Raw genomic sequence first — 25328 nt, forward strand, 5'->3', positions numbered from 1 at the left:
TCTTTCTCACTAGAATTTACAATGATGTTTGCACTTCCTAACATTATTTGAACCTTTATTTTTATAGTGGCCAAGAGTGTTTATTTCTTTAAGACCAAATTTACTGAGATCAGGATTTGATTTTGGTTAATAAATTTTTTCATGTCAAAGTTAGTGCTGTAGTTAATCACAGCACTTCAACTGAAAGGACCAGATGTTTAATTTTTATATAGTAAATCTGAATTTTCTGAAGTAGCAATGTAGTGAACTTAGAAGCAGTGAACTTATATATTAATTAATATGTATTAATTAATGTATAGTTAATGTATAAGTGTATATATTAATTAATATATGTTCCGGAAGAGCACAATGATTTTTTAAAAAGCTTGATTCTACCCAGTGCCTCATGGACATCACTGTCAGTTTTCCTTTCAGTTATATCAAATATATTGATTAACAAGGGTTGACAAACTTTTTCTATAAAGATGGTAGATATTTAAGACTGCAGGTCATGCAGTCTCTGGCACATTGCCTCAGTTCTATTGTTGTAGGAAATTGGCCACAGACAGTATGTAAACAAACAGGCACGGCCATGTTTCGATAAGCTTTATTTCCGAAATAAGAGATGGCCCAGATTTGGTCTGTATACAGTAGTTTGCTGATCCCTGGATTAGGAAACTGAACGTTGAACATATTTTTACAATTATAATTTAACTCTTTAAAAAGAGTTATTATCAACCAATGTAAATGACTAAGAGTTACCACTTTTCATGTCTTTTGCAACAAAACCTTCGTTGTATCACTGACATCATTTGTTAAGTTTCTGCTCAATCTTCAGTGATTATAAGAGCATAACTGACAAAACAAATCATGAGAAACCATTCCCTTATTTAGATACATCTGGGGCTTAGACTTCTAAATCCTTTACTAGAATAGTAAGTAAATAAAAGTTTGATACAGAGACATTCCTAAGCATATAGCTATGCTTTAATTTGTGTGGTTTTTCCCTGGGTGTTTGATGTTTGTTTGCTACCAGGGATTGAACCTAGGGGCACTTAACCACTGAGCCACATCCCTGGCCCTTTTTATTTTTTATTTTGAGACAAGGTCTCGCTAAGTTGCTGAGGCTAGCTTTGAACTTGCAATCCTCTTATGTCAGCCTCCTGAGCCTCTGGGATTACAGGATCCCTGGGGTTTTTTTTTATTTGATTTTTTTTGTTTTTGTTTTTGTTTTTTTTTTTTTGTTTGTTTGTTTTTAGATATAAAATGTATACATGATCATTGGTTAAAAAAAAAACTTTAAATCATATAAATTTAATAATGTATTCCTTCGCCATCAGTTGTTCAGATACAATCACCAATTGTTTGCTATATATAGTCCCAACCCTTTTCTGTGTATACCACAAGCAATCATCAAAGGCTATACTTATCTGTAATATTACCATATACACATAAATATTAAATATGGTTTCATCTACTATACTTATTATTCTGCTTTAAAAAAAAATCTTCCCCCATCACAGTTCACTTTCTGCATTATAAGTCTTCCTTTCTTATTCTCTTAATATCTGCATTGGATGGGTGTATAAATCATTTACTAGTTCATTCTTACTTTGTATTATCACAATGTGGTAGAGAACATCTTTGGAACATCTACCTTAGTGTGTTTTATTGTTTCTCCTATGAGTTCCTGTACTGCAAGGATTGAAGGGCTGTATGTGGAACTTTTATTCTTTCAGTTTAAATGAATACTTATGTAAATTTCCTTATAGGATTTTCTCATTTTCCAGGAGAACTTTCACCCTGCCCCCCAGCAGCCTGGACTCCCAGGGAAGGACACAGTACAAGGTATGCTTTGTTCTTCCAGGGTATGCATCTATTCACTGGAATGACAAATTTATTTTGATTGCAGGTATTTAAGCAGCTGCATTCAGCTGTAAATTATGGCTTTAAATCCTTGGTTAACAAAATACATCCCTATATCTTATTCAGGCAAATAAGATATTCACATGATCCAATAATACTGGATTCTATAAAATAACTGTCCTGAAATCTTTTAAAATGTTATTATCATGAAGGCCTAAAAAACCATACCAAAACAACAACAAAAGAGCAAAGAGAAGAAGTGTTTTAGATGAAAAGAGTTTAAGCATGAAAGCTAAATGCACTCCATGATCCCTGCTTGATCTTAAATTTAGAAAGGAAAAAATAACTATAAAGTATATTATTGAGACAACTATAAAAATTAGAAGAAAGGTAGTATGCTAGATAATACTGATGAATGTAATAATGGCATCATGGTTATGTAGGAGAATGTCCTTGTTAAGAGACATATGCTGACATAGGGAAGGGAAGAGTTGTGAAATCCACAACTTATTCTCCTGGGTTTGGGTAGAAAAATTATATATATACATCAGAGAAAGAGAGATGAAGGGAAAAAGCAAAAGTTGACAGTTGGCAAATTTATGTTTATTGTGCTATTTTTTGAAAAATTATCTGGATATTAAATATTTTAAAACACAGGAGAAAGTAGAAAATAACAAATCAAATTTGGCTTTCAGGTCACAAATCAGTTTCATAGACAGCCTAATAGAGAAAAATTTTTGAAACATGAAATGTGTTGTTGGTGTCATTAACATTAATGTTTATGTCATTTATGGGTTAACATAGACTGCTCCCAGTTGGTGGATCCTGGATTATTTGGTTTTATTTCAGTGAGCTGTTCTTTGAATTCACCCTTAGTGAATTTTAGATTTACCTCTACCAGGTTATTTTGCTTAAGATTAAGGTGCCATCTTGCTAGTTTGGTCAAGTGTTTATCAACTTGTTAGCTGTTTTCTTAACTTTAACTCTTCTAGACTCAGACTCACCCATGCTCTGAAATCAAGAATTGAATTTAAAATAACCCAGCAAGCTGGGCACAGTGACATACACTGATAGTCCTAGCTACCTGGAAGGCTGAAGCAGGACGAGCACTTGAACCTACAAGTTAAAAACTAGCCCATGCAAAATAGTGAGACCCTATCTCCCCCTCACCCTACCCACTCCCCCCAAAAATGAACTAAAAATAAAAATAACCCAGCAGACTAGTAAAGTCATCAGAAGAAGAAATCTATGGAATAAAGAGAGTTTCTGTACTCAGGCAGAGCTAAATACAAGACAACAAAAAGGTCCAAAGTGAGAAATAACACTAGACCATATTAACCATAACCTAAATCAACCATCCTTTTCTATAAGGATTATTTCTGTTTTATAATGTGTAAAGCTTCTAATTTAATAAATGATGTGGGCCTTCTTTGTATTCCTGAAAAGTTAATTTAAACCAAAGTTGTGGTAGGAAATTATGAACAACTGTATACCAAAAAATTAGGTAAACTAGATTAAATGGACAGATTCCTGGAAGGACACAAACTACTGAAAAAGAGATTTGGGAGAAAAAGAAAATCTAAATAGATCTACAAGTTAAAAAAGATTGAATTAGTTATGAAAACACTTCCCACAAAGAAATGCTCAGGACTAGATGTTTTTACTGCTGAAATCTGTTTAACATTTTAAAAAGAATTAAAACATCACTGGGAATGTTGGTACATGCCTATAATCTCAGCTGTTCAGGAAGCTGAAGCAAGAGGATCACAAGTTCACAGCCAGCCTAGCAAGACCCTTTCTCTAAAAAAAGAAGGGGCCTGGGGATATAGCTCAGTAGTAAGAGCACCCTTGAGTTCAATCTCCAGTAACACACACACACAAAACACCTTAGCAATTATTATGATCAGTTGATTATTTGACCAGGATGCCAAGACAATTCATTAGGGAATGAATAATCTTGGATCCAAATGATGCTGAAACACCTAGTTATCCCCGTGCAAAAAAAAAACACGATATTATCCCTACCTCATACATAAAAATTTTTTGAATCTGTAAGAGTAAATGTTTTAAATCACACTTGGATTTCCTAAAGAAATCTTTTTAGTAAATGTGAAAATAGCAATCAGTACAGTAGTTTCCTTAAACCGTTTCTCTGGATAAAAGCTCTTCTGTCTTATTGATGAGAATATTTGACTTTCTTTCTTCCCACCCGCACCACGCTTTCAGAAGTGACCAAAGTTCGAAGAAATCTCTTCAACGAGGCAATGTTTTCTCCTTCAAAGAGATCACTAAAACGGGGATTGCCTAGAAGCCATTCCGTATCAATTGTGGAAGGTCTGGACCGTAAACTCGACAACTTCAAAAAGACCAACAAAAGTACCACATTTCAGGGTAAGCAAGAGGAATTTTGTTTGTCAGTTTTGTTCGTCTCTTCAAGGAAGTTCAACTTTTCTCTTTTTCTAATCTTTATTTCACTTATTTCCTTCTCTCTACTTGGTTTGATTTTAGTGCTTTCTTTTTCAAGTACACATATTTATAGCTACAGTTTCCTGTCTAAATATTGCTTTAGCTGTATCCTGTAAGTTTTGCTGTGATGTTTTTTCACTGTCATCTCAAAACACTTTCTAATCCCTTGTGATTTCTTTGACCCACTGGTTATTTTGAAAAGTTAATTCCCATTGTTAGGGAGTCACCCACATTCCCTTCTATTGATTTCTAGTTTCATTCCATTTGGGTTGGAGAACATACTTTGTATGATTTCAGTCTTTATAAATTTATTGACACTTAGACTGGGAATAGGACTCAGTGGTAGAGCTACTTGCCTAGCATATGCAAGGCCTGGGGTCCAGTCCCCAGCACTGCAGGGGGGGGCAGTGTATTTTTTTTTTTTTAAGAGAGAGAGAGAGAATTTTTTTATATTTATTTTTTAGTTTTCGGTGGACACAACATCTTTGTTTGTATGTGGTGCTGAGGATTGAACCCGGGCCACACACATGCCAGGCGAGCACGCTACCGCTTGAGCCACATCCCCAGCCCCGGGGCAGTGTATTGATACTTATTTCATGGCCTAATATTTGATCTGTCCTGGAGAGTGTTCCATGTGTGCTTGAGAAGAATGTATGTTCTGCTCTGGATGAGTAAAGTGTTCTATAGATTTATGTCAGGTCTAATTGGTTTATGGTGTTATTCAAGTTTCCTTTTTCCTTGTTGATCTTCTCTTTGAAGAGAATTGTTCAAACCATTATTTGAAAGTATAATGTAATAATTATTGATAATATAACAATAATTATTCTGTCAGTTTTTCCTTCATATGTTTTGGGATTCTGTTGTTAGATGTATCTGTTTATAATTGTATCTTCTTGATGAATTGATCTTCTTATTAATATGTAAAATCTTTGTCTTTTGCAACATTTTTGGCCTAAATTCTATTTTGTCTGACAATAATATAACCAAGCAGCTCCATTGAATGTGGTATCTTTTGCTATCCTTTAATGTTCAACCTTTGTATCTTTGTTGGGTCTCTAGTAGGTAGCATAGAGTTGTTTTTTTTAATCTCTTCTGCTAATTTCTGCTTTCTAATCGTGGTGTTTAATCCATTTACATGTAAAGTAATTACTGATAAGGAACAACTGCTGCCATTTTTTTTTCATTTTCTGTATTCTTTATTCCTTTTTCTTCCCCAGTTCCTCCATTTTTTTGTTTTTTGTTTGTTTGTTTTTGTATAACCTGACTTTTTTATAGTTTTGTTTCCTCCATTATTTTTCTGTGTGTTTTGTAGTTATTTCCTTAGTGGTTATTTTAGCAATCATAATTAACACCTTTAACTTAAGACAGCCTAGTTTGGATAAAATCAACTTAGTTTCAATAGTATATACTTTGTTCATGTATGTTTTTGTCCCTCCCCTTTATTGTCATGGTCATAAAGTACATTTTGTGCATTGTATGGCCATTAGTACAGATTGATAATTATCGTTTTGTATTTTTTCCTTTTAAATCATAGGGGGAAAAAGAGGAGTTATAAGCCAAAAGTACCATAATACTATCTTTTTTTTTTTTTTTTTTTTTGGTACTGCAGATTAACCCAGGGGCGCTTAACCTCTGAGCCACATCCACAGCCCTTTTTATTTTTTTATTTTGAGACAAGGTCTCACTAAGTTAGGACTCAGTAAGTTTCTGAGGCTGTCTTTGAACTTGCAGTTCTCCTGCCTCAGCCTCCTAAGCTGCTGGGATTACAGGCAGGCCCTGCTCTGACAATAATATCTCAATATAAATTTCTTTGATTTCTCTTGCTTGGGGTTCATTGAACTTGTTGGATGTGTAGGTTCATGTTTTTCATCAGATTTAGGAAATTTTTAAGTATTACTTTTTCAAAACAGTTTCCTGCCTCTGTCTCTTCTAGGCTTCCCATGTTGATGGTGGTATGCTTGGTGGTATCCCACAGGTTCCTCAAGCTTTGTTCATTTTCCTCATTCTTTTTTCTTTCTGCTCAGATTGGGTAATTTTGATTTCTGTCAAATTCTTTTTCCTATGAGTGGGCCATACTTTCCTATTTCTTTGTATACTTTGTAATTTTTTGTCAAGAAGTAGGAATGAAGGATATTATGATATGCTAATTATAGAAATCTGATTCTCCAAGCCCTCAGGGATGGCTGATTTTGCTTTTTGCGGGCTGCTGCTTTCCTTTTGTAGCTTTTCCAAACTATTTTTTTTGTGAAGTGTGTACTCCTTGTTGTGTGTGGTTGCTGAAGTTTCTGTTTTCTTCTGTGGCCAGCCAGTGACCTGATAAAGATTTCCTTAAATGTCTGGCTCCCAAAATGGGGTGAGGAGAAGGCATTTCTGTCCTTTTAAATCTTACATTAGGTACTTTAGAGAAAGCCATTGCAGCCTGAGAGGGCAGAAACCATGCTATGTGCATCAGTCCCACAGGATCCCTAGACTGACCAAAGGATACAATTCCGGACTTTAGGAGGACTGCTGTCTGCCCTAACACCAGCCAGCTGCTCCTAGAATAGGGATTGCTGTCCCACAGCTGCAGTGGGGCTGAGGAAAGGGGGCAGTCCCTGGTTCGTGGGCTTCATTCCTTCTAAATATCAGCAATCTCTCCTCATCAAGCACCTCCTGGTTCTAATAAGTGTCCGGCCAGGTTTCAGAGTTCCCAAGTATTTGATTCTTTGTAGCTTATGGTGTCACCAATCCCTAGAGCTTTCCTATCCATCTTTGTGCATGAGTTCCTGCCCTTGGGATTACAATTAATAATTTAAACAGCCAAGTTCTAATTGATACCAGCTTGATTTCAGTTTTATAAAAACTGCTCCTATGTAATTCTATTTCTTGTCCTTTGTGCTGTCATACAAATGATGTCTCTATATTTTATGTCTGTGAATACAGATTTTTTTAATATTTATTTTTTAGTTATAGGTGGGCACAATATCTTTATTTTATTATTTTACTTTCATATGGTGCTGAGGATCGAACCCAGTGCCTCATGCATGCCAGGCGAGCACTCACCACTGAGCCCCAGCCCCAGCCCATGTCAATATAGATTTATATTGGTTTCATTTTTTAAATCACAGGGTGAGAAAAAGTTATAAACAAAAAATTTTTAATACTGTCTTTTATAAGTTTTTTTTTTTTAATCAGACCCAGTTTACTTTAATGCTTCTTCTGCATTTTAATTACTCTTTTGCCCTTTCCTGTCAGCCTGAAGGATTCCCTTTTAGTACTATGTGCGGGACAGGCCATCTGGTGATAAATTCTGTTTGGGTTTTGTTGTTGTTGTTTCTTTTTTTAATTTTTAAATTTTTTTTATTTTTTAGTTTTAGGTGGACAAACAATATCTTTATTTTATTTTTATGTGGTGTCGCGAATCAAACCCAGTGCCTAACGCATGCTAGGTGAGCGTGCTACCACTTGAGCCACAACCCCAACCCTGTTGTTGTTTCTTCTTGGATTGGGATCAAACCCAGAAGTACCTTACCACTCCAGTTTTTGTAAAACAGCTCTTTTTTTTTTTTAACATTTATTTTTTACTTGTAGTTGGACACATACCTTTATTTTGTTTATTTATTTTTATGTGGTGCTGAGGATCAAACCCAGGGCCTCGCACATGCTAGGCAAGTGCTCTACCGCTGAGCCACAACCCCAGCCCACTCCCAGCTCTTTTTTTATGTTTTCATTTTGAGACAGGATCTTGCTAAGTTGCCCATGCTGGCCTTAAACTTGTGATCCTTCTGCCTCATCCTCCCAAGTCACTGGTATCACAGGCATGTGCCATCACATCCAAAATATTATTTTAGTCGTCAGTGAACCTTTATTTTATTTGTTTGTTTGTTTGTTTGTTTATTAATATGTGGTACTGAGAATTGAACCCAATGCCTCACACATGCTAGGCAGGCACTCTACCACTGAGCTACAACCACAGCTTTTGGTTTTGTTTTAATCTGGGAATATGTCGGTTTCTCCTTTGGTTTTTTTCCTACATATATATTTTAGTTGTAGATGGACACAATACCTTTATTTTTGTTTATTTTTATGTGGTGCCAAGATCAAACCTACTGCCTCACGCATGCTCAGCAAGCTTTATACCACTGAGCCACAACCCCAGCCCTCTCCTTTGGTTTTGAACTGTGGTTTTGTTGGGTGTAGAATTCTTCTCCACATATTATCACCACCTCAGGCAGCTGTGATATTTAACACTTTCAATAAACACTTGCTTCCAGGGAAAAGGTAGTTTATACCAGGTGAGTCCTAAGTCTGATAAGTAGAGACCAGTCTTGTGAGTAGGATTTTCCAGGGAACTGTAGGGTCAAATGATGACAGGTTTATGGGAGAAGTGCTTTGGAGGAGCTCTAATCCCATTCTGCCCCATCCAGAAACTATAGGGCTGTTGGTTTTCAAGGTGACCACAGGGCTAGGGAATGGGTATTGGGACTAGGGCAGGTTAAAGTACCATAATCCTCCCTGTACTTCCTGAGAGTTGGCCATTTTTCCTGCAAACCTTTAGCTAATCTCCAGAGTTCTAAAAATAACTATTTTTTCCAGAGTTCTTTCTCCTTAAGAGGAGGATTTTTTTTCAGAGGTCCTTCTCCATCATTTCGGCTGATGTCACCCTTTTGTGTGTGTGTGTGCTAGGAATCAAACCTAGGTCTTTGAAGGCACTCCACCACTGAGCAAGTTTATCATTTTTAACTTACTCTAAACCAGACCTCCCCTTATGTAGCTTGGCTACGTATTCTGAGATATCTTATGCCAACTAGATTTATCTTAATAATTAATACTTGCATGGCATGTTCTTATTTTTACATATTATTTCCTCATAAGAACCACTAATGAGGTGGATAGGTATGTTAGTCTTAAGAAGTGAGCACTTTTCATTTTTTAGGATTGCTTATGTGATAAATAATTTTGAAGTATTTTACATTGGTCTGTCATTATTTAATCTCTAATAATGTTGGTAAACTTTCTATCCCACTGAGTTTTATAAAGACAAAACTTAAAAAGATCTACTCTAGCTAGCTAATAGACCATATATAAATTCAGTTGCTTTTTTTACATTTTAGGTTATCACAAACTGCTGACTAAGAGTGTGACTGAGACTCCAGTACATAAGCAAGTCTCCAAGAGACTACTTCATAGACAAATCAAGGGCAGGTGAGTGACATCCTTGTCCAGGCTTCTGCATACACTCAAACTACCTTCACCGTGATCTTGGGGGCCACTGTTTGCCTTCTCTTGACCTTCAATCCAAACTTCAATCTTAACCATGTTGCTTATTAACTACAAAGGACTCTATAATATTGTGTGGGCAGGAGAGCCATACAGAGTATACTCTTGTCTGGCCTCTTTTACTTGGTATCATTGAGATTTGTTGTTGCTTATGTAAGTAGTTCATCCCTTTTCATTGCTGAGTAGTATCCATCAAATGAATAGTCTGCAGTTTTTAAATCAGTTCACCTGTTGATATGCAAAATGGTATGCCCCTGTTCCTGCCAGGCAAAGCAAGAAGTCTAGGATCCCAGCTCAGCTACTGCTGACAGAGGTATGGGTGAGGCTGCAGTTTTTTCTGCAATGATCAGTTGAGAAGGGTAGTTATCTGAAGTATTCTGTCTTGCTAGGCTGCCTCTTTCCTGGTTCTTTGGCTTGAGAAAGCTGTCTCTCTGTGTGGCATTGGGTTGTATGTTGTTTTTTTTTTTTGTTTGTTTCTATCCACCTGTCTGTCTATCTGTCTATCTATCGGCATATGTACATTTTCAGCTTCTCCCGAACCCAGCTAGGATGTGTGCAGCAGAAAGAAAGGGAGCTCACTGCACCATCTTTTCTCAGGTCCTAAAGTCCTCAACTAAGTTGCCGTCTCTCTACCTTTCAGAGTCGTCTCCTCTTTTATATATAATGTCCAAGGTTTTTAGCCATACACATCTTTTTCATCTTGTTCAAACTCCATCTTATCATTATTTGTTGACAGGTGTTACATACTGGTGAAAGTTTACAGTAAAATTGGTGGGTAAGAAGTCCTTGACAAAATGGCAGAAATTAAAGCTCTTAAATGGAAACTTGAGCTGCTAGATGTGGTTGTACATACCCGGAATCCCTGTAACTTGGAGATTTGGGGCCCTAAGCAATTTAGTGAGATCCTGTCTCAAAATAAAAAGGGCTAGGATATGGCTCAGTGATTAAGGGCCCCAGGTAAATCCCTAGTACAAAAAAAAAAAAAGTATTAATTAATATATTTTAGAATAATTTTGATGTTATAAAATTGCTTTTTTTTAAAAGCATGCTAACCATCTCACAATAATATTGATATGTTGGAATGAGGATATGGCTCAGTGGTAGAGTTTGTGCTTAAATGCTCAAGACCCTACGTTTAATCCCCAATACCAAAAAATAATAATAATCATTACAAACACTAATATTGTCAAACACTGTTCTTTGTTATCTTGTTAGATGAAAACCTGTCTCTAGTTTTAATGTGCATTAATTATAATAATATTGAATCCTTATGCTGATTATTCCTTAAGGTCTTCTGATCCTGGTCCTAATATTGATGTTGTAGAAGAGTCTCCTATAAAAGGAGAAGATGGTGAGTACTACCACTATACTTCTACATTCTGCCAGCTTCTACATAAACATTTCTGTACTCGGCATATCCTCAATTTACAGAAATTGATGGCCACACGTACACAGTGTAGCTCACTATTTATAAGTGAATGTTCTTTTACATGAAATTAATTGAATTTCTGGAGAAGAAATATTTTTATGTAATAGAAGTGGGACTGGGGGCGCTAAACTACTGTGTTACACACAATGCTATGGCTCATTTAGAAAATATATGAAAGGAGGAATTTTCACAAACTTCTTTTTTTAATTGCTCAAGTAATTTATGTTGTAGAAAAATTGAATGTATAAAGAAGACAAAATTTTGAAAAATTACTTGATAGTCCCACAACTCAGATATACTTTGTTAATACATAGCATATACTCTTACCAGTATAATTTTGATACAAATATAAATAGCATGCACATATGAAGCCTGTTTGTGTTTTTTGTTTTTTAACAAATGGCACATTATACATACCTTTTTTTTCACCCTATATCAGGTGGCAGTTTATAAGACTTCTGAAAGTGGGCCAGTGTTTTTTTTTTTAATACCTTATTGGGACCATATATCAAACCTCTTTAGCTATTTAAGAGAGACTTCAAAATCTCATATAGCCACTGTTGAATTTCCATCCTGTTTGTGGTATTACATAAATTTTGCCCATTTCTGACAGTATGGGAAAATTCTAAACTTGTAGTTCTCCCTAGATACTAATTCTGTTTCTGGTTCTGCAGAAATAAGTTTGAGACGAAGTCCTCGAATCAAGCAGTTGTCATTTAGCAGAACAAATTCTGGTTCCTTCTACTCTGTATCTCAGCCAAAGTCTCGAAGTGTGCAAAGAGTCCACTCCTTCCATCAAGACAAGTCAGGTAACATGGGCCCACCTAGCTTCACAAATCCATGCTGACTTGGTGGGAAGTGTTTTTGGGAAAAGAAGCATACAATCTGACATTTTCTTTCTTGATGTTGGAGAAATAGAAGAGGTAGATATAGTCAAGGTTCAGAGTGATGACTAGATGAACAACAGTCCTTTGACTCTAACCATTCTTCTCTTGGATTCCCACAACTTGGTCAGCCATAATTTATGCCACATGGCCAGATGCTGCACACAAGTATCATAGGTAGAGATGGGTGGTGTCTGTTTTCATTCTTTTGTCCACAATTAACATAATAGATGTATTTTTTGTATTTATACTAAAAAATTAAAATATATTTATAATTACAAATTAAGTTATTTCAGTTGCCTGCATTTTCTAACATAGGACTTGGGATTAATCTATTAAATTTCAGGAAGGCAATGATCGTTGCAGTTCTAGACATAATTAGGTGGGATTTTCTGCACCAGTTGCTCTGAAACATTATTGTCTTTTCTTGTGTGGACTGGCTGTTTCAATAGTATTGGGAGGGCAGGTATTGAAAAAAAAGTAAAAGTTATTGTTTTTGATTTTCAGGCCAAAGAGAAAATTCTCCAGCCCAAAGTATTCGGTCTCCAAAGAGGCTTTTCTTTGGGGCAGTGTCTGAAATGATCAGTTCCTCGGAGAAGGGTTCGGCCCGAAATAAAAAGTCTCCAAGAAGTAGTTTGGGTTCTGAGATACCCACAGCTTACCAGGTATACATAGAACATAGAGTCTAGGAAGGAATAAAGTAGGTGCCTGTAAATAGTAAGAGATGTGGTGTGGTTGGGTTGTGCCATATGAGTCATCACTGAGCACATGGAACTTAAAGCAGCAGGTTTGCTAAGGGCATGGTGGTAGAGAGGTAGAGATGGGTTTCATCTACTCTTTGTATTATTTACCACATATGTGTTTTTCTGAAATGTATAGCAGTCATTCATCCATTTCTGTTTGATTGTCCACTCTGTACAGAAACCTGGAAGTGACCCCTGACTTTTTCCTCTCCCAGGGCATAACCAACCAGATGAATTCTGCCCGTTTTATTTCCCCCTTCCTTCTTCTGTATCCCTGCAATTCCTGTTCTAGTTCAGTTCTACCTGGAACATTTCAACAGCCTTTTCCCTTTCAAATCCGTCTTCCACACAGAGGTCAGAGTGATCTTTCCAAGGAAAACATTCATTTGACTTCACTCAAAATGTTTGCTTTGCTTTATGCTTTGTAGACTCCTTATCCGATAAAGCTAAGTTTTTCTAAAATGGAACCCTTGTATTAAAATAGTTCCATTAAAATGGAACCCTTGTATTAAAATAATTCCATTAAAATAGAACCCTTGTATTAAAATAGTCTTTGTTTGAAAAACCCAGGTAAACTGCTTAGAGTCTAGGGAAGGACAAAACTCTGGGGAAAAATTTGAAAACCACAGATCTACATGACCTAGATCAGTTCCCCTCCCCGAGACAGGTCTGTGGTCTGGTCACTGCCCACCAAGACTTTGGGCCCTCCCTGCTTGACACTCGTTCTCAGCAGTATCAGGCTATACTCTGTTCACACATAGCTGTTGTTCTTTCTATTTGTGTCTTTGCTTTTATTTTTTCCAGCCTTTGCTTGCTCCTGTTGATACCCATTCTTTTTACTATTTTTTTTAGTTATAGATGGACGTAAGATCTTTATTTTTATTTATATATGGTGCTAAGGATCAAATTCAGGGCCTCACACATGTAAGGCAAGCATTCTAGCGCTGAGCTACAACCCAGCCCCTTGATACCCATTCTTGAACATCCAATTCACAAGTCCTTCCTGTCCCCGAGCCTCCTTTGTTATCTTTGCATGTCCCTGACAGTTGTGTTAGCCACACTATTATCACCTGTCCACACAGCACTGAACACGAAATGTCCTCTAGACCAGGATTCACTTGAGATGATCTAGTAAGGATGTAGAGGGAAAAAAGTGCTTGACCTCCTCATCTGTTAGAATTTTTAACTACTTTTTTTGCAAGAAGGAGTTTTTAACTTTTTCTTTTTTTTTTTTTTAAATTTGTTAGAGTTTTTAATTACTTTTTTGGTTGGGAATGTCCTTTCTGAGCCCTGATCATTGTTGCAATACCTCATGTGTCTGTATACTCCAAAGCCCTCCCCACCACAGTGTCTGCACATAGTAGGTATTCAGCACACACAGTTGAGTGGAGCTAAGGGCAGATGAGGTGGCTCCTGGAGGATACAGGAGGCAAAGGAAATTATTGTTTTGTTTGAAGAGAAGGGGAGTCTAATGATAGTTCTGAGTGGTGAAATTAGACAGAAGCAAAGCATGGTTTAGCGTAGTATGCTGATATTAAAATTGCATGTTCTAAGGGAACAAAGATTGGATATAGTGCTTGGTCCTGGAAATAGTGGAAAAGTAAAATCAGAATCACGTTTTAGAGAAGGAAATGGATTACTATTTGGTCGACTTTAAATCTCCATTTTGCTTTTCTCATTGTCTGAAAGATTACAAAGACACTATTTAGAGAATACAAGTTACAATAATAATCAGGTGCTAAAATAAGCATTTTTCTTTTCAGACTCCCAAGAAGAGTTACCGGAAATCTCCAAATGTTTCTAATACCACACCGAGAAGGCTCCCTCATACACCACGGACTCCAGAGGATACTCCAAAAAGAATGCTTAAGGATTTATGCTCTGCAGACTCCCCTGCAGAAACAACACCTGCAAAGCAGGAGTCGTTAAAAGACCCTTCCTCCCATGGCTATGGGACACGATTGAAATCAAAAGTCACTCCTCAGAAAGGATCCTCCTTGGCAGGAGAAGGGGGCTCTCCTGTTGAAACAAACATACCAAAAACTCCCAGCAGGCCAGGTGCTCAGCCGCCTGGATTTTTGCCAAATTGTATATGGTCACATTCAGTGAATTCCAGTCCAGAAAGCCCCTGCTGCCCAGCATCCCCAGCTCCCTCAAGTGCCCAGCTCAGGAATGGGTATCTGACTCCTGTCAGATATTCCCTCAGAACACCCTCAAGGGCAGCACCCCTCACGGGCACACCCCAGAATCAAAAACACCAACAGCCCTATCTCCTCAGAGTTTCTCAAGCAGATGAGCCAGCACAGACACTAAAGGACATAGCTGTCAAAACCCCAAAGAGACCAGGGGATACTTCTTCCCCACCTGTTTCCCCAAAGAAACAGTTTCCCTCTCCCACAGATGATGTTTCTAGGAGTCCACTTAGAAAATCTTTGACAGCATCGCCTCCCCTTGGAGAACTGGATTGGAAAGAGCCCCAGATGTCACCCAGCACAGCCACTTCTCTCTCCTGTCCTATTCCTTCAACTCCCCACAAAATCCCACAGAGAGCTACATCTGGCACCATCCCACCTCCACGGCCTTCTAAACTTGAGAGACGGTGTAGAAAGACCACTAATCCTGAACGAGGCTCCCCAAAATGCCAGCCTGGCCCCTCTGGGGTTCCTGTGGTCAACACAACCCACAACCCAGCTGCCATCACAGGATCTAGAAAGTGCCAGAAGGAAGGGAGCCTCTCTCCTCAGTCTTCTCCTGAAGGACAGAGTTACCTGGGTCCTGGTTTTGGAACTGACTGGCATGGATCTTCTCCTTTGCTTGTTGTAAGTGACACAGAATACCTCACTCTGCTTGATAATGCCAAACACCGTGGCCAGGAGAACCAACATGTGAAAAATAGTGTCTCACCAGGGGAAGATGGTGAGGGGCTCAGGACAGAGGTTACCAGTGAGAAGCCCTCTGTGTCTGATCCTGGGGTGCTTCTGCCTCTCCCTTCGTCTGAGCCCAGCTCTCCTGTGGTACTGTCCTCCTCTCTGTGCTGCACCTCAGACAGAAGATGGTGCCAGGCCACAGCACAACTGGAGAACCTGGAATCTTCTGTGTGGCATTCCAAGGACCCTGCCAGCCCTCAGACCTATGAGGTCGAGCTGGAGATGCAAGCCTCTGGCCTTCCCAAACTTAGGATCAAAAAGGTAGATCCCAGCTCTGTGTTTGAAATTGATGCTATAGGAAAGGAAGAGAGCCCCTTTGGGGAGGAGGGCTCCTTCCCTGATCTCAGTGTTTCCAGAGGCAGCAGGTCCTCCAACAAACCTGAACCCACCTACATGTCACCCCCCTGCCTCCGCCCCTCACACAGCACACCTGGCAAAAGCAAGGGACAAACCTACATCTGCCAGTCCTATACCCCTACCCGCTGCCCCTCCAGTACTCCCTCTCCATTTCAAACAGATGTTGGGGTTCCTTGGACACCCTCCCCCAAGCACAGTGGGAAGACCACACCTGACACAATTAAAGACTGGCCTCGGAGGAAGAGGGCCGTAGACCACAGCACTGGAACCTTTGCTGGGCGGGGTGAGGCCAGCACAGACCTTCCTGGAGGCTTGTCATTGCTTGAGCCCGACGGAAGGGAGCAAGGTCTTGAGCTTAGCCATCACAAGGCTCCCATGTTGGAGGATTTTGAGCTCGAGGGGGTGTGTCAGTTGCCAGACCAGTCACCTCCTAGGGACAGTATGCCTAAGGTTGAGGAGGTCTTCTCATGGGGACAGTTTGGGCTGGGCTCCAGGAAGAGACTCTTGTCTGCCAAGGAAGAAGCTGAGTGTGGACCCAAAAGAGTGTGCAGTGCCCTGAGTGAAGATTCAGAAGCCAGTAAGCACGAAGAGGGGTCTCCAAGTTGGAGCATGCCACTGTGTCCCTCCACAGGGGACGACGAAGTGTTTGTTTCTGGTGAGTTTATTTTTGAAACCCATCTGCCATGTGGTTTCTGTTGGGCAGTATTTGGGAGGAGGCATTTGGAACTTGGGAAGGGCCAAGCGTCTCTGTTTGGGACCCTGTGGGGCTGCACTTAACATGTGGCATCTCCTCAGGCTCCACCCCACCTCCTGGCTGTGCTGTGCGAAGCTGCATCTCGGCCAGTGGTCTGCAGGCTCTGACCCAATCTCCGCTGCTGTTTCAGGGGAAGATGCCTTCCTCTCAGAGCAAGGACATCAGAGGTAATCTCCTTGTTAAAGGTCCTGGTAACTTTTATCAGGGCCACGGTGCTCCCCTGTGGGTGACTTGGAGAATTCACTCAGGGTTGCCAAGCAAATCAATTTTGGAGGAATCTTGGGGATGCCAAGTAAGGGACAGATGGCTTTGTGCCTCAGATGTTGTGTACCCTTCCCAGAAAAGCTTCAGTAAAGCTTGGGTGCATCTGAACAAAAACCTTCTCAAGATCCTACCAGTTTTGAAGATGGTGACAGCATTGGGACACTTTGACACTGCTTGTCTGTAATCTTAGAATCTGAACAGAAAAGCACTTGGGCCACAGAAGTGGTATGTTCAGAGACAGCCATTCCTGCCAGTAGGTTATGCCATGTTTTCTGAACATTCAGTATGATAAAGTACTGTCATAATCATTCATCAAACTCTAAGATGCCCCTTCCTTGGGCCCTTTCTCAAGCCCTCTGTAAAAGCACAGGATTTGTTGTTCATTGCACTGGCTAGAATTGTTTTCTTCTGTAACATGGGAAGAGGAACACAGGATGTGGGGGTCTCTATAAGTCATGCAAAGTAGTATAACCCCCACAGATCCAAAACCTAAAAGAATGTACAATACAGAAAATTGAGGAAATGCAAGTGCAAGTACTTTGCATTTCCACAGTGGCTTATTGTTGTCAACCTGGTGCCCAAGCATGAAAGGTAAAGAGCATTATCACAAGTGAGGGTAACACAGTACTGATTTTCTTAAATTTATTTGTGTGTGTGACCCTTTGCTGTTCAAGCCCATTTTCTTTTGTTCAGTCCACAGTCACTTCTCTACCTTTTTCTAGATGAGGATGTGGATGTGTTTCCCTCTACTTCCGAAGAATCTCCATTCAGTCAAGCCTTCTCCAGGAGGCGCCCCTTCAGCAGAACTTACACACGGAAGAAGCTCATTAGCTAGTTAGGACGGGCCCCAGTTGAAGGACTTACAACTACAAATGCTGCTAAGCCTGACCAGACCCTCTGCATGTCCTGGACAGAATTGCTCTGAGAGTGGTTTCTCTGGGCGTAGCAATTCCAAACTCAACATCAAGGTATTCCAGCAGTGTGCCCAGAACAGGAGTGACTAGGGATTGATGGGACCAAAAAAGTTCAACAGGTGAAAGTGAAGTCATCCAGGTTCCCATGGGCTTAAGAGAAATTGGCGACCTGGTCCCAAACCTTTCCCTAGCCAGTTTTCAGATTCCCTCTGGAATACCTTGTGGTAATCAAATTCCCCTCATGGAATCTGTCTCTTCCTAGTCCTGCCCATTGTTTGAGAGGTCAGGTGGACAGCTGTGCAGCTGGAGCTGTAACTCAGGCAACCTGAAACAGGGAACTATAAGATGGGATCCCATTACAGCAACACCCTGACTATAACCTTGGCAAGTCAGAAGGCCACTGCCTTGCTTATGAGAACAGAAAGGAAAGTACCTCATGGGGTGCTTCAGAAGTTGCTGTAAGACTGGGTTGGCACAAACAGTGCTTTGTAAACTGTGAAGCCCAGTGCATGAAATTAAAGGATGCATGTGCAAGAGAATAAATGTTTTGTCTTCTCTGTTTAACAATAAAATCATCTCTGGCTACTTGGCATTCAGCACTTTAATGTTATTATCGCAGGTTAATTGTGACCAGGGTCCAGCTCCAGTCGTTTCCAGAGCAACCCCATTTCGAGGTCTGTCTTGAAAGCCAGCCATCTCCCATCCCAGTCTTGCCCGCTCCTGGGGAGAACATCACCCGGCGTGTGGTTTCCACCTGGAGGGGCCTGTGGAGCAGCTGGAGCAACTTGCTCTTGAGCTGACTCCCAACTCCCTTTAAAGTACTCAAGCCTGGAGTGGCCTTGGGTCTGATTCCTCCTATTATCTTATAAATCAAATTCCAAGTGAAAACTCCTATTTCTCCCTTCAGAGATGTGCTTGCTTTCCATTCCTGTGACAAATAGGGCAAAAACAACTTAAAAGAAGGAAAAGGTTTATTTTGGCTCACTATTTCAGTCCATGGTTGTTTGGCTTCATTGTCTGGGGGCCTATGGCAAAGTAGAACATTGTGGTGGGGAGCCGGGCTGCTTACCTCTTGGCAATCAGGAAGCAAAAAGAGGAAGGGCAGGGCCCCAATAGCCCCTTCTAGGGCATGTCCCTAGGGACCTTACTTCCTTCTATTAGGTCCCACCTCCTAAAGGTTCCACCACCCAACAGCACCCTCAGCTGTGGACCAAGTCTCGGAGACCTGAGCTTTAGGGAGACATTTGAAACTCAAACCATAACAAGGACCTGGACTCTAAAGGCTCATGTCCATATCACAATGCAAAATAAATTCAGTCCATCTCTTAACAGTAGCCATAGTCAAAGAATTCTGGCATTGTCCAAGCCTAAATTCTCTGAAACTCAAAGCAAACTCAGCTGTAAGCTCTTGTAAAAATCAAAAGAACAAGTTATGCACAATGGCATTAGGTGAACTCCCATTCCAAAGGGGAGAAATAGGGCAATTATGAGGAATCAGACCAATGCAAGACCAAAACCCAGCAGGCAAACCATGAATTCCTTCAGCTCATGTCCAGCATTGGGCCCCATGCCTACAGCCTTGCTGAGCCCACGTGGCCACCTGTAAACTGGTTCTGCTTGCTGCAGGTGTAACCTCCTTGATTGTAACTTGAAACAGCACTCTCTGGCCACACTGCAAGTGTTTCAAATCTTTCTGCTCCACTTTTTTGCTCCTGATACTATAGATCTGCCGGTAAAGCCTATGCCACAAATTGAACTTTGATTATGTTGCCTTGAAATTCCCTTCATCACATTAGTTAGTCCATCACACACATTTGTTTATTTTTGGTACTGGGGATTGAACCAGAAGTGCTTTATCGCTGAATTATATTCCCAGCTGTTTTTACTTTTAAAAACTTTTTTCCCATATTTTATTGGTGCATTGTAGTTGTACATAATGAGACTTGTTACACATAATATAACTACTTTGGACAATATTATTCCTTAGTGTTTCCCTTTTCCCTCCCTTACTCCACTGGTCCCTTTCCTCTACTGATCTTCATGACATCTATCCCCCACCCCCATGTTTTTATTTCTTCTGTGCATAGTATTAGTAGTGTTGGGTTAGTAGTTATGAATTCTTTTAGTTTCTGCTTATCTTGGAAGATTTTATTTCTTTAGTTCTGAAAGATAGTTTTGCTGGATGTAGCTATTTTTTTTAAATTATTTTATTGTTGGTTGTTCAAAACATTACATAGTTCTTAATATACCATATTTCACAGATTGATTCAAGTGGGTTATGAACTCCCATTTTTACCCCGTATACAGATTGCTGTATCACACCAGTTACATTTCCATTGATTTACAAATTGCCTTTCTAGTGACTGATGTATTCTGCTGTCTATCCCATTCTCCACTGTCCCCCCTCCCCTCCCCTCCCCTCCCCTTCTCTCTCTCCATCCCCTCTAGTATAAATCGTTTCTTCCACTTAAATAATTTTTCTCCTACTCCTCCTTTCCTCTTATATGTAATTGTGTATAACCCTGAGGCTCACCTTCCAATTCCATGCACTTTCCCTTAACTCTCACTTTCCCTCCCGCCTATCATCCCTGTTTAATGTTAATCTTCTTCTCCAGCTCTTCGTCTCTACCCTGTCCTTGGTTACTCCCCTTATATCAAAGAAGACATTTGACATTTGTTTTTTAAGGATTGGCTAGCTTCACTTAGCATAATCTGCTCTAATGCCATCCATTTCCCTCCAAATTCTATGATTTTGTCATTTCTTATTGCAGAGTAATACTCCATTGTGTATAAATGCCACATTTTTTTAATCCATTCATCTATTGAAGGGCTTCTAGGTTGGTTCCACAATCTTGCTATCGTGAATTATGCTGCTATGAACATCGATATAGCAGTGTCCCTGTAGCATGCTCTTGTTAGGTCTTTAGGGAATAGACCGAGAAGGGGAATAGCTGGGTCAAATGGTGGTTCCATTCCCAGCTTTCCAAGAAATCTCCATACTGCTTTCCAAATTGGCTGCACCATTTTGCAGTCCCACCAACAATGAACAAGTGTACCCATTTCCCCGCATCCTCGCCAGCACTTGTTGTTGTTGGACTTCTTAATGGCTGCCAATCTTACTGGAGTGAGATGGTATCTTAGGGTGGTTTTGATTTGCATTTCTCTGACTGCTAGCGATGTTGAGCATTTTTTCATGTACTTGTTGATTGATTGTATGTCCTCCTCTGAGAATTGTCTGTTCAGGTCCTTGGCCCATTTGTTGATTGGGTTATTTGTTATCTTATTATCTAATTTTTTGAGTTCTTTGTATACTCTGGATATTAGGGCTCTATCTGAAGTGTGTGGGGTAAAGATTTGTTCCCAGGATGTAGGCTCCCTGTTTATCTCTCTTATTGTTTCTTTTGTTGAGAGAAAACTTTTTAGTTTGAGTAAGTCCCATTTGTTGATTCTGGTTGTTAACTCTTGCGCTAAGGGTGTCCTATTGAGGAATTTGGAGCCTGACCCCACAGTATGTAGATCATAGCCGACTTTTTCTTCTATCAGACGCCGTGTCTCTGATTTAATATCGAGCTCCTTGATCCATTTTGAGTTAACTTTTGTGCATGGCGAGAGAAAGGGATTCAGTTTCATTTTGATGCAAGTGGATTTCCAGTTTTCCCAGCACCATTTGTTGAAGATGCTATCCTTCCTCCATTGCATGCTTTTAGCCCCTTTATCAAATATAAGATAGTTGTAGTTTTGCGGATTGGTTACTGTGTCTTCTATTCTGTACCATTGGTCCACTCGCCTGTTTTGGTACCAGTACCATGCTGTTTTTGTTACTATTGCTCTGTAGTATAGTTTGAAGTCTGGTATCGCTATACCGCCTGATTCATACTTCCTGCTTAGCATTGTTTTTGCTATTCTGGGTCTTTTATTATTCCATATGAATTTCCTGATTGTTTTATCTATTTCTACAAGAAATGCTGTTGGGATTTTGATTGGGATAGCATTGAACTTATAGAGAACTTTTGGTAATATCGCCATTTTGATGATGTTAGTTCTGCCTATCCATGAACAGGGTATATTTTTCCATCTTCTGAGGTCTTCTTCTATGTCTCTTTTTAGGGTTCTGTAGTTTTCATTGTATAGGTCTTTCACCTCTTTTGTTAGGTTGATTCCCAGGTATTTTATTTTTTGGGGGGATATTGTGAATGGAGTAGTTGTCCTCATTTCCGTTTCAGAGGATTTGTCGCTGATATACAGGAATGCATTTGATTTATGCATGTTGATTTTATATCCCGCCACTTTGCTGAATTCATTTATTAACTCTAATAGTTTCTTTGTAGACCCTTTTGGGTCTGTTAGGTATAGAATCATATCGTCTGCAAATAGTGATAATTTAAGTTCTTCTTTTCCTATTTTTATGCCTTTAATTTCTTTCGTCTGTCTAATTGCTCTGGCCAGTGTTTCGAGGACTATGTTGAACAGAAGTGGTGAGAGAGGGCATCCCTGTCTTGTACCAGATCTTAGAGGGAATGCCTTCAATTTTTCTCCATTCAGAATGATGCTGGCCTGTGGCTTATCATAGATTGCTTTAACAATGTTGAGGTATGATCCTGTTATCCCTAATTTTTCTAGAGTTTTGAACATAAAGGGATGCTGTACTTTGTCGAATGCCTTTTCTGCATCTATCGAGATGATCATATGGTTCTTATTTTTAAGTCTATTGATGTGGTGAATAACATTTATTGATTTCCGTATATTGAACCAGCCTTGCATCCCAGGGATGAATCCTACTTGATCATGGTGTATAATTTTTTTGATACGATTTTGAATCCGATTCGCCAGGATTTTATTGAGGATTTTTGCATCTAGGTTCATTAGAGATATTGGTCTGTAGTTTTCTTTCTTTGAAGTGTCTCTGTCTGGTTTAGGTATCAGGGTGATGTTGGCCTCGTAGAATGTCTTTGGAAGTTCTCCCTCTTTTTCTATTTTCTGAAATAGCTTGAAAAGTATTGGTGTTAGTTCCTCTTTAAAGGTTTTGTAAAACTCTGCTGTATACCCATCCGGTCCTGGGCTTTTCTTAGTTGGTAGTCTTTTGATGGTTTCTTCTATTTCCTCTATTGTTATTGGTCTGTTTAGGCTGTCTATATCTTCCTGACTCAATCTGGGCAGATCATATGACTTAAGAAATTTATCGATGCCTTCACTATCTTCTATTTTATTGGAGTATAAGGATTCAAAGTAATTTCTGATTATCTTCTGTATTTCTGAAGTGTCTGTTGTGATATTGCCTTTTTCATCCCGTATGCTAGTAATTTGGGTTCTCTCTCTTCTTCTCTTCGTTAGCATGGCTAAGGGTCTGTCAATTTTATTTATTTTTTCAAAGAACCAACTTTTGGTTTTTTCAATTTTTTCAATTGTTTCTTTTGTTTCGATTTCATAATTTCAGCTCTGATTTTAATTATTTCTTGCCTTCTACTTCTTTTGCTGTTATTTTTCTCTTGTTTTTATAGGATTTTGAGATGATATATGAGATCGTTTATTTGTTGGTTTTTTCTTTTTTTTAAGGAATGCGCTCCAAGCAATGAATTTTCCTCTTAAAACTGCTTTCAATGTGTCCCATAGATTCTGATATGTTGCGTCAGTGTTTTCATTTATCTCTAAGAATTTTTTAATTTCCTCCTTGATGTCTTCTATGACCCATTGATCATTCAGTAACCTATTGTTCATTCTCCACGTGATGCATGATTTTTCCTTCCTTCTTTTATCATTGATTTTCAGTTTCATTCCATTATGATCAGATAAGATGCATGGTATTATTTCTACTCCTTTATATTGTCTAAGAGTTGTCCTGTGACATAATATATGATCTATTTTTGTGAAGGATCCATGTGCTGCTGAGAAAAAAGTGTAACTACTTGATGTTGGGTGGTATATTCTATATATGTCAATTAAGTCTAGGTTGTTAATTGTGTTGTTGAGTTCTATAGTTTCCTTATTTAACTTTTGTTTGGAAGATCTGTCCAGTGGTGAGAAAGGTGTGTTGAAGTCTCCCATGATTATTGTATGGTGGTCTATTAGACTCTTGTACTTGAGAAGAGTTTGCTTGATGAACGTAGCTGCACCATTGTTTGGGGCATATATATTTATGATTGTTATGTCTTGTTGGTGTATGGTTCCCTTGAGCAGTATGCAGTGTCCCTCTTTATCCTTTTTGATTAACTTTGGCTTGAAATCTATTTTGTTTGATATGAGTATGGACACTCCTGCTTGTTTCCGCAGTCCATATGAGTGGAATGATTTTTCCCAGCCTTTCACCTTCAGTCTATGTATATCTTTTCCTATCAAATGCGTCTCCTGTAGGCAACATATTGTTGGATCTTGTTTTGTGATCCATTCGACTAGCCTGTGTCTCTTAATTGGTGAGTTTAAGCCATTAACATTTAGGGTTATTATTGAGATTTGGTTTGTTCCTCCAGTCATGTTTGTTTATTTATGTTACTAAACCTGATTAGTTTTCCTCTTTGATTACTTTCCCCCCTTTACTGTCCTACCTCCCACTGATGGTTTTCAATGTTATTTTCAGTTTCCTCTTCCTGTAATGTTTTGCCAAGGATTTTTTGAAGAGATGGTTTTCTAGCTGCGAATTCTTTTAACTTTTGTTTATCGTGAAAGGTTTTAATTTCATCTTCCATCCTGAAGCTTAATTTCGCCGGATACACGATTCTTGGTTGGAGCCCATTTTCTTTCAGTGTTTGAAAAATGTTATTCCAGGATCTTCTAGCTTTCAGAGTCTGTGTTGAGAGATCAGCTGTTATCCTGATTGGTTTGCCCCTAAATGTAATCTGCTTTCTTTCTCTTGTAGCTTTTAAAATTCTCTCCTTATTCTGTATGTTGGGCATCTTCATTATAATGTGTCTAGGTGTGGATCTCTTATGATTTTGCACTTTTGGCGTCCTGTAGGCTTCTAGGATATGGGATTCTGTTTCATTCTTCAAGTCTGGGAAGTTTTCTCGTATTATTTCATTGAATAGATTGTTCATTCCTCTGGTTTGGAGCTCTGTGCCCTCCTGTATCCCAATGACTCTTAAGTTTGGTCTTTTAATGTTATCCCATATTTCTTGAATGTTCTGCTCATGGTTTCTTAGCAGTCTTGCTGAACTGTCTATGTTCTTCTCAAGTTGAAATACTTTGTCTTCATTGTCTGATGTTCTATCTTCTAAGTGATCTATTCTGCTGGTAGTATTGTCAATTGAGGTTTTAAGTTGGTTTATTGCTTCCTGCATTTCTAGGATTTCTATTTGTTTGTTTTTTATTACTTCTAACTCCCTGTGAAATTGATCTTTTACTTCCTGGATTTGTTTCTGTAGTTCCTTGTCAATGTGATCTTTCATTGTCTGATTTTGCTGTCTCATGTCTTCCTTGAGAGTCCAGATCATCTGAAGCATGTATATCCTGAACTCTTTATCTGACATTCCATCTGTTGCAGCTATTACCTCTT

General features: G+C 39.1%; 1 protein-coding gene across 2 annotated transcripts in view; it reads left to right on the forward strand.

Moving 5' to 3' along the window:
- Positions 1-18299, forward strand: part of TICRR (TOPBP1 interacting checkpoint and replication regulator) — a gene marked incomplete at its 5' end in the record, with an annotated part of 42509 nt that extends 24210 nt beyond the window's left edge. The window contains 9 exons of one of the 2 annotated variants that reach the window (XM_081292262.1): positions 1770-1827; positions 4072-4236; positions 9405-9495; positions 10860-10921; positions 11674-11808; positions 12391-12548; positions 14390-16565; positions 16706-16831; positions 17651-18299. In XM_081292262.1, coding sequence (XP_081148388.1) covers positions 1770-1827; positions 4072-4236; positions 9405-9495; positions 10860-10921; positions 11674-11808; positions 12391-12548; positions 14390-16565; positions 16706-16831; positions 17651-17763 — 3084 coding nt within the window. In that variant the 3' untranslated portion in view covers positions 17764-18299. The remainder of the gene's footprint in view (positions 1-1769; positions 1828-4071; positions 4237-9404; positions 9496-10859; positions 10922-11673; positions 11809-12390; positions 12549-14389; positions 16566-16705; positions 16832-17650) is intronic. The other variant, XM_081292263.1, reaches the window with a different exon arrangement.
- Between the last annotated feature and the right edge of the window lie 7029 nt (positions 18300-25328).

This window comes from Spermophilus citellus (assembly GCF_964194105.1).
Source record: "Spermophilus citellus genome assembly, chromosome: 4".
NCBI lineage: Eukaryota > Metazoa > Chordata > Mammalia > Rodentia > Sciuridae > Spermophilus > Spermophilus citellus.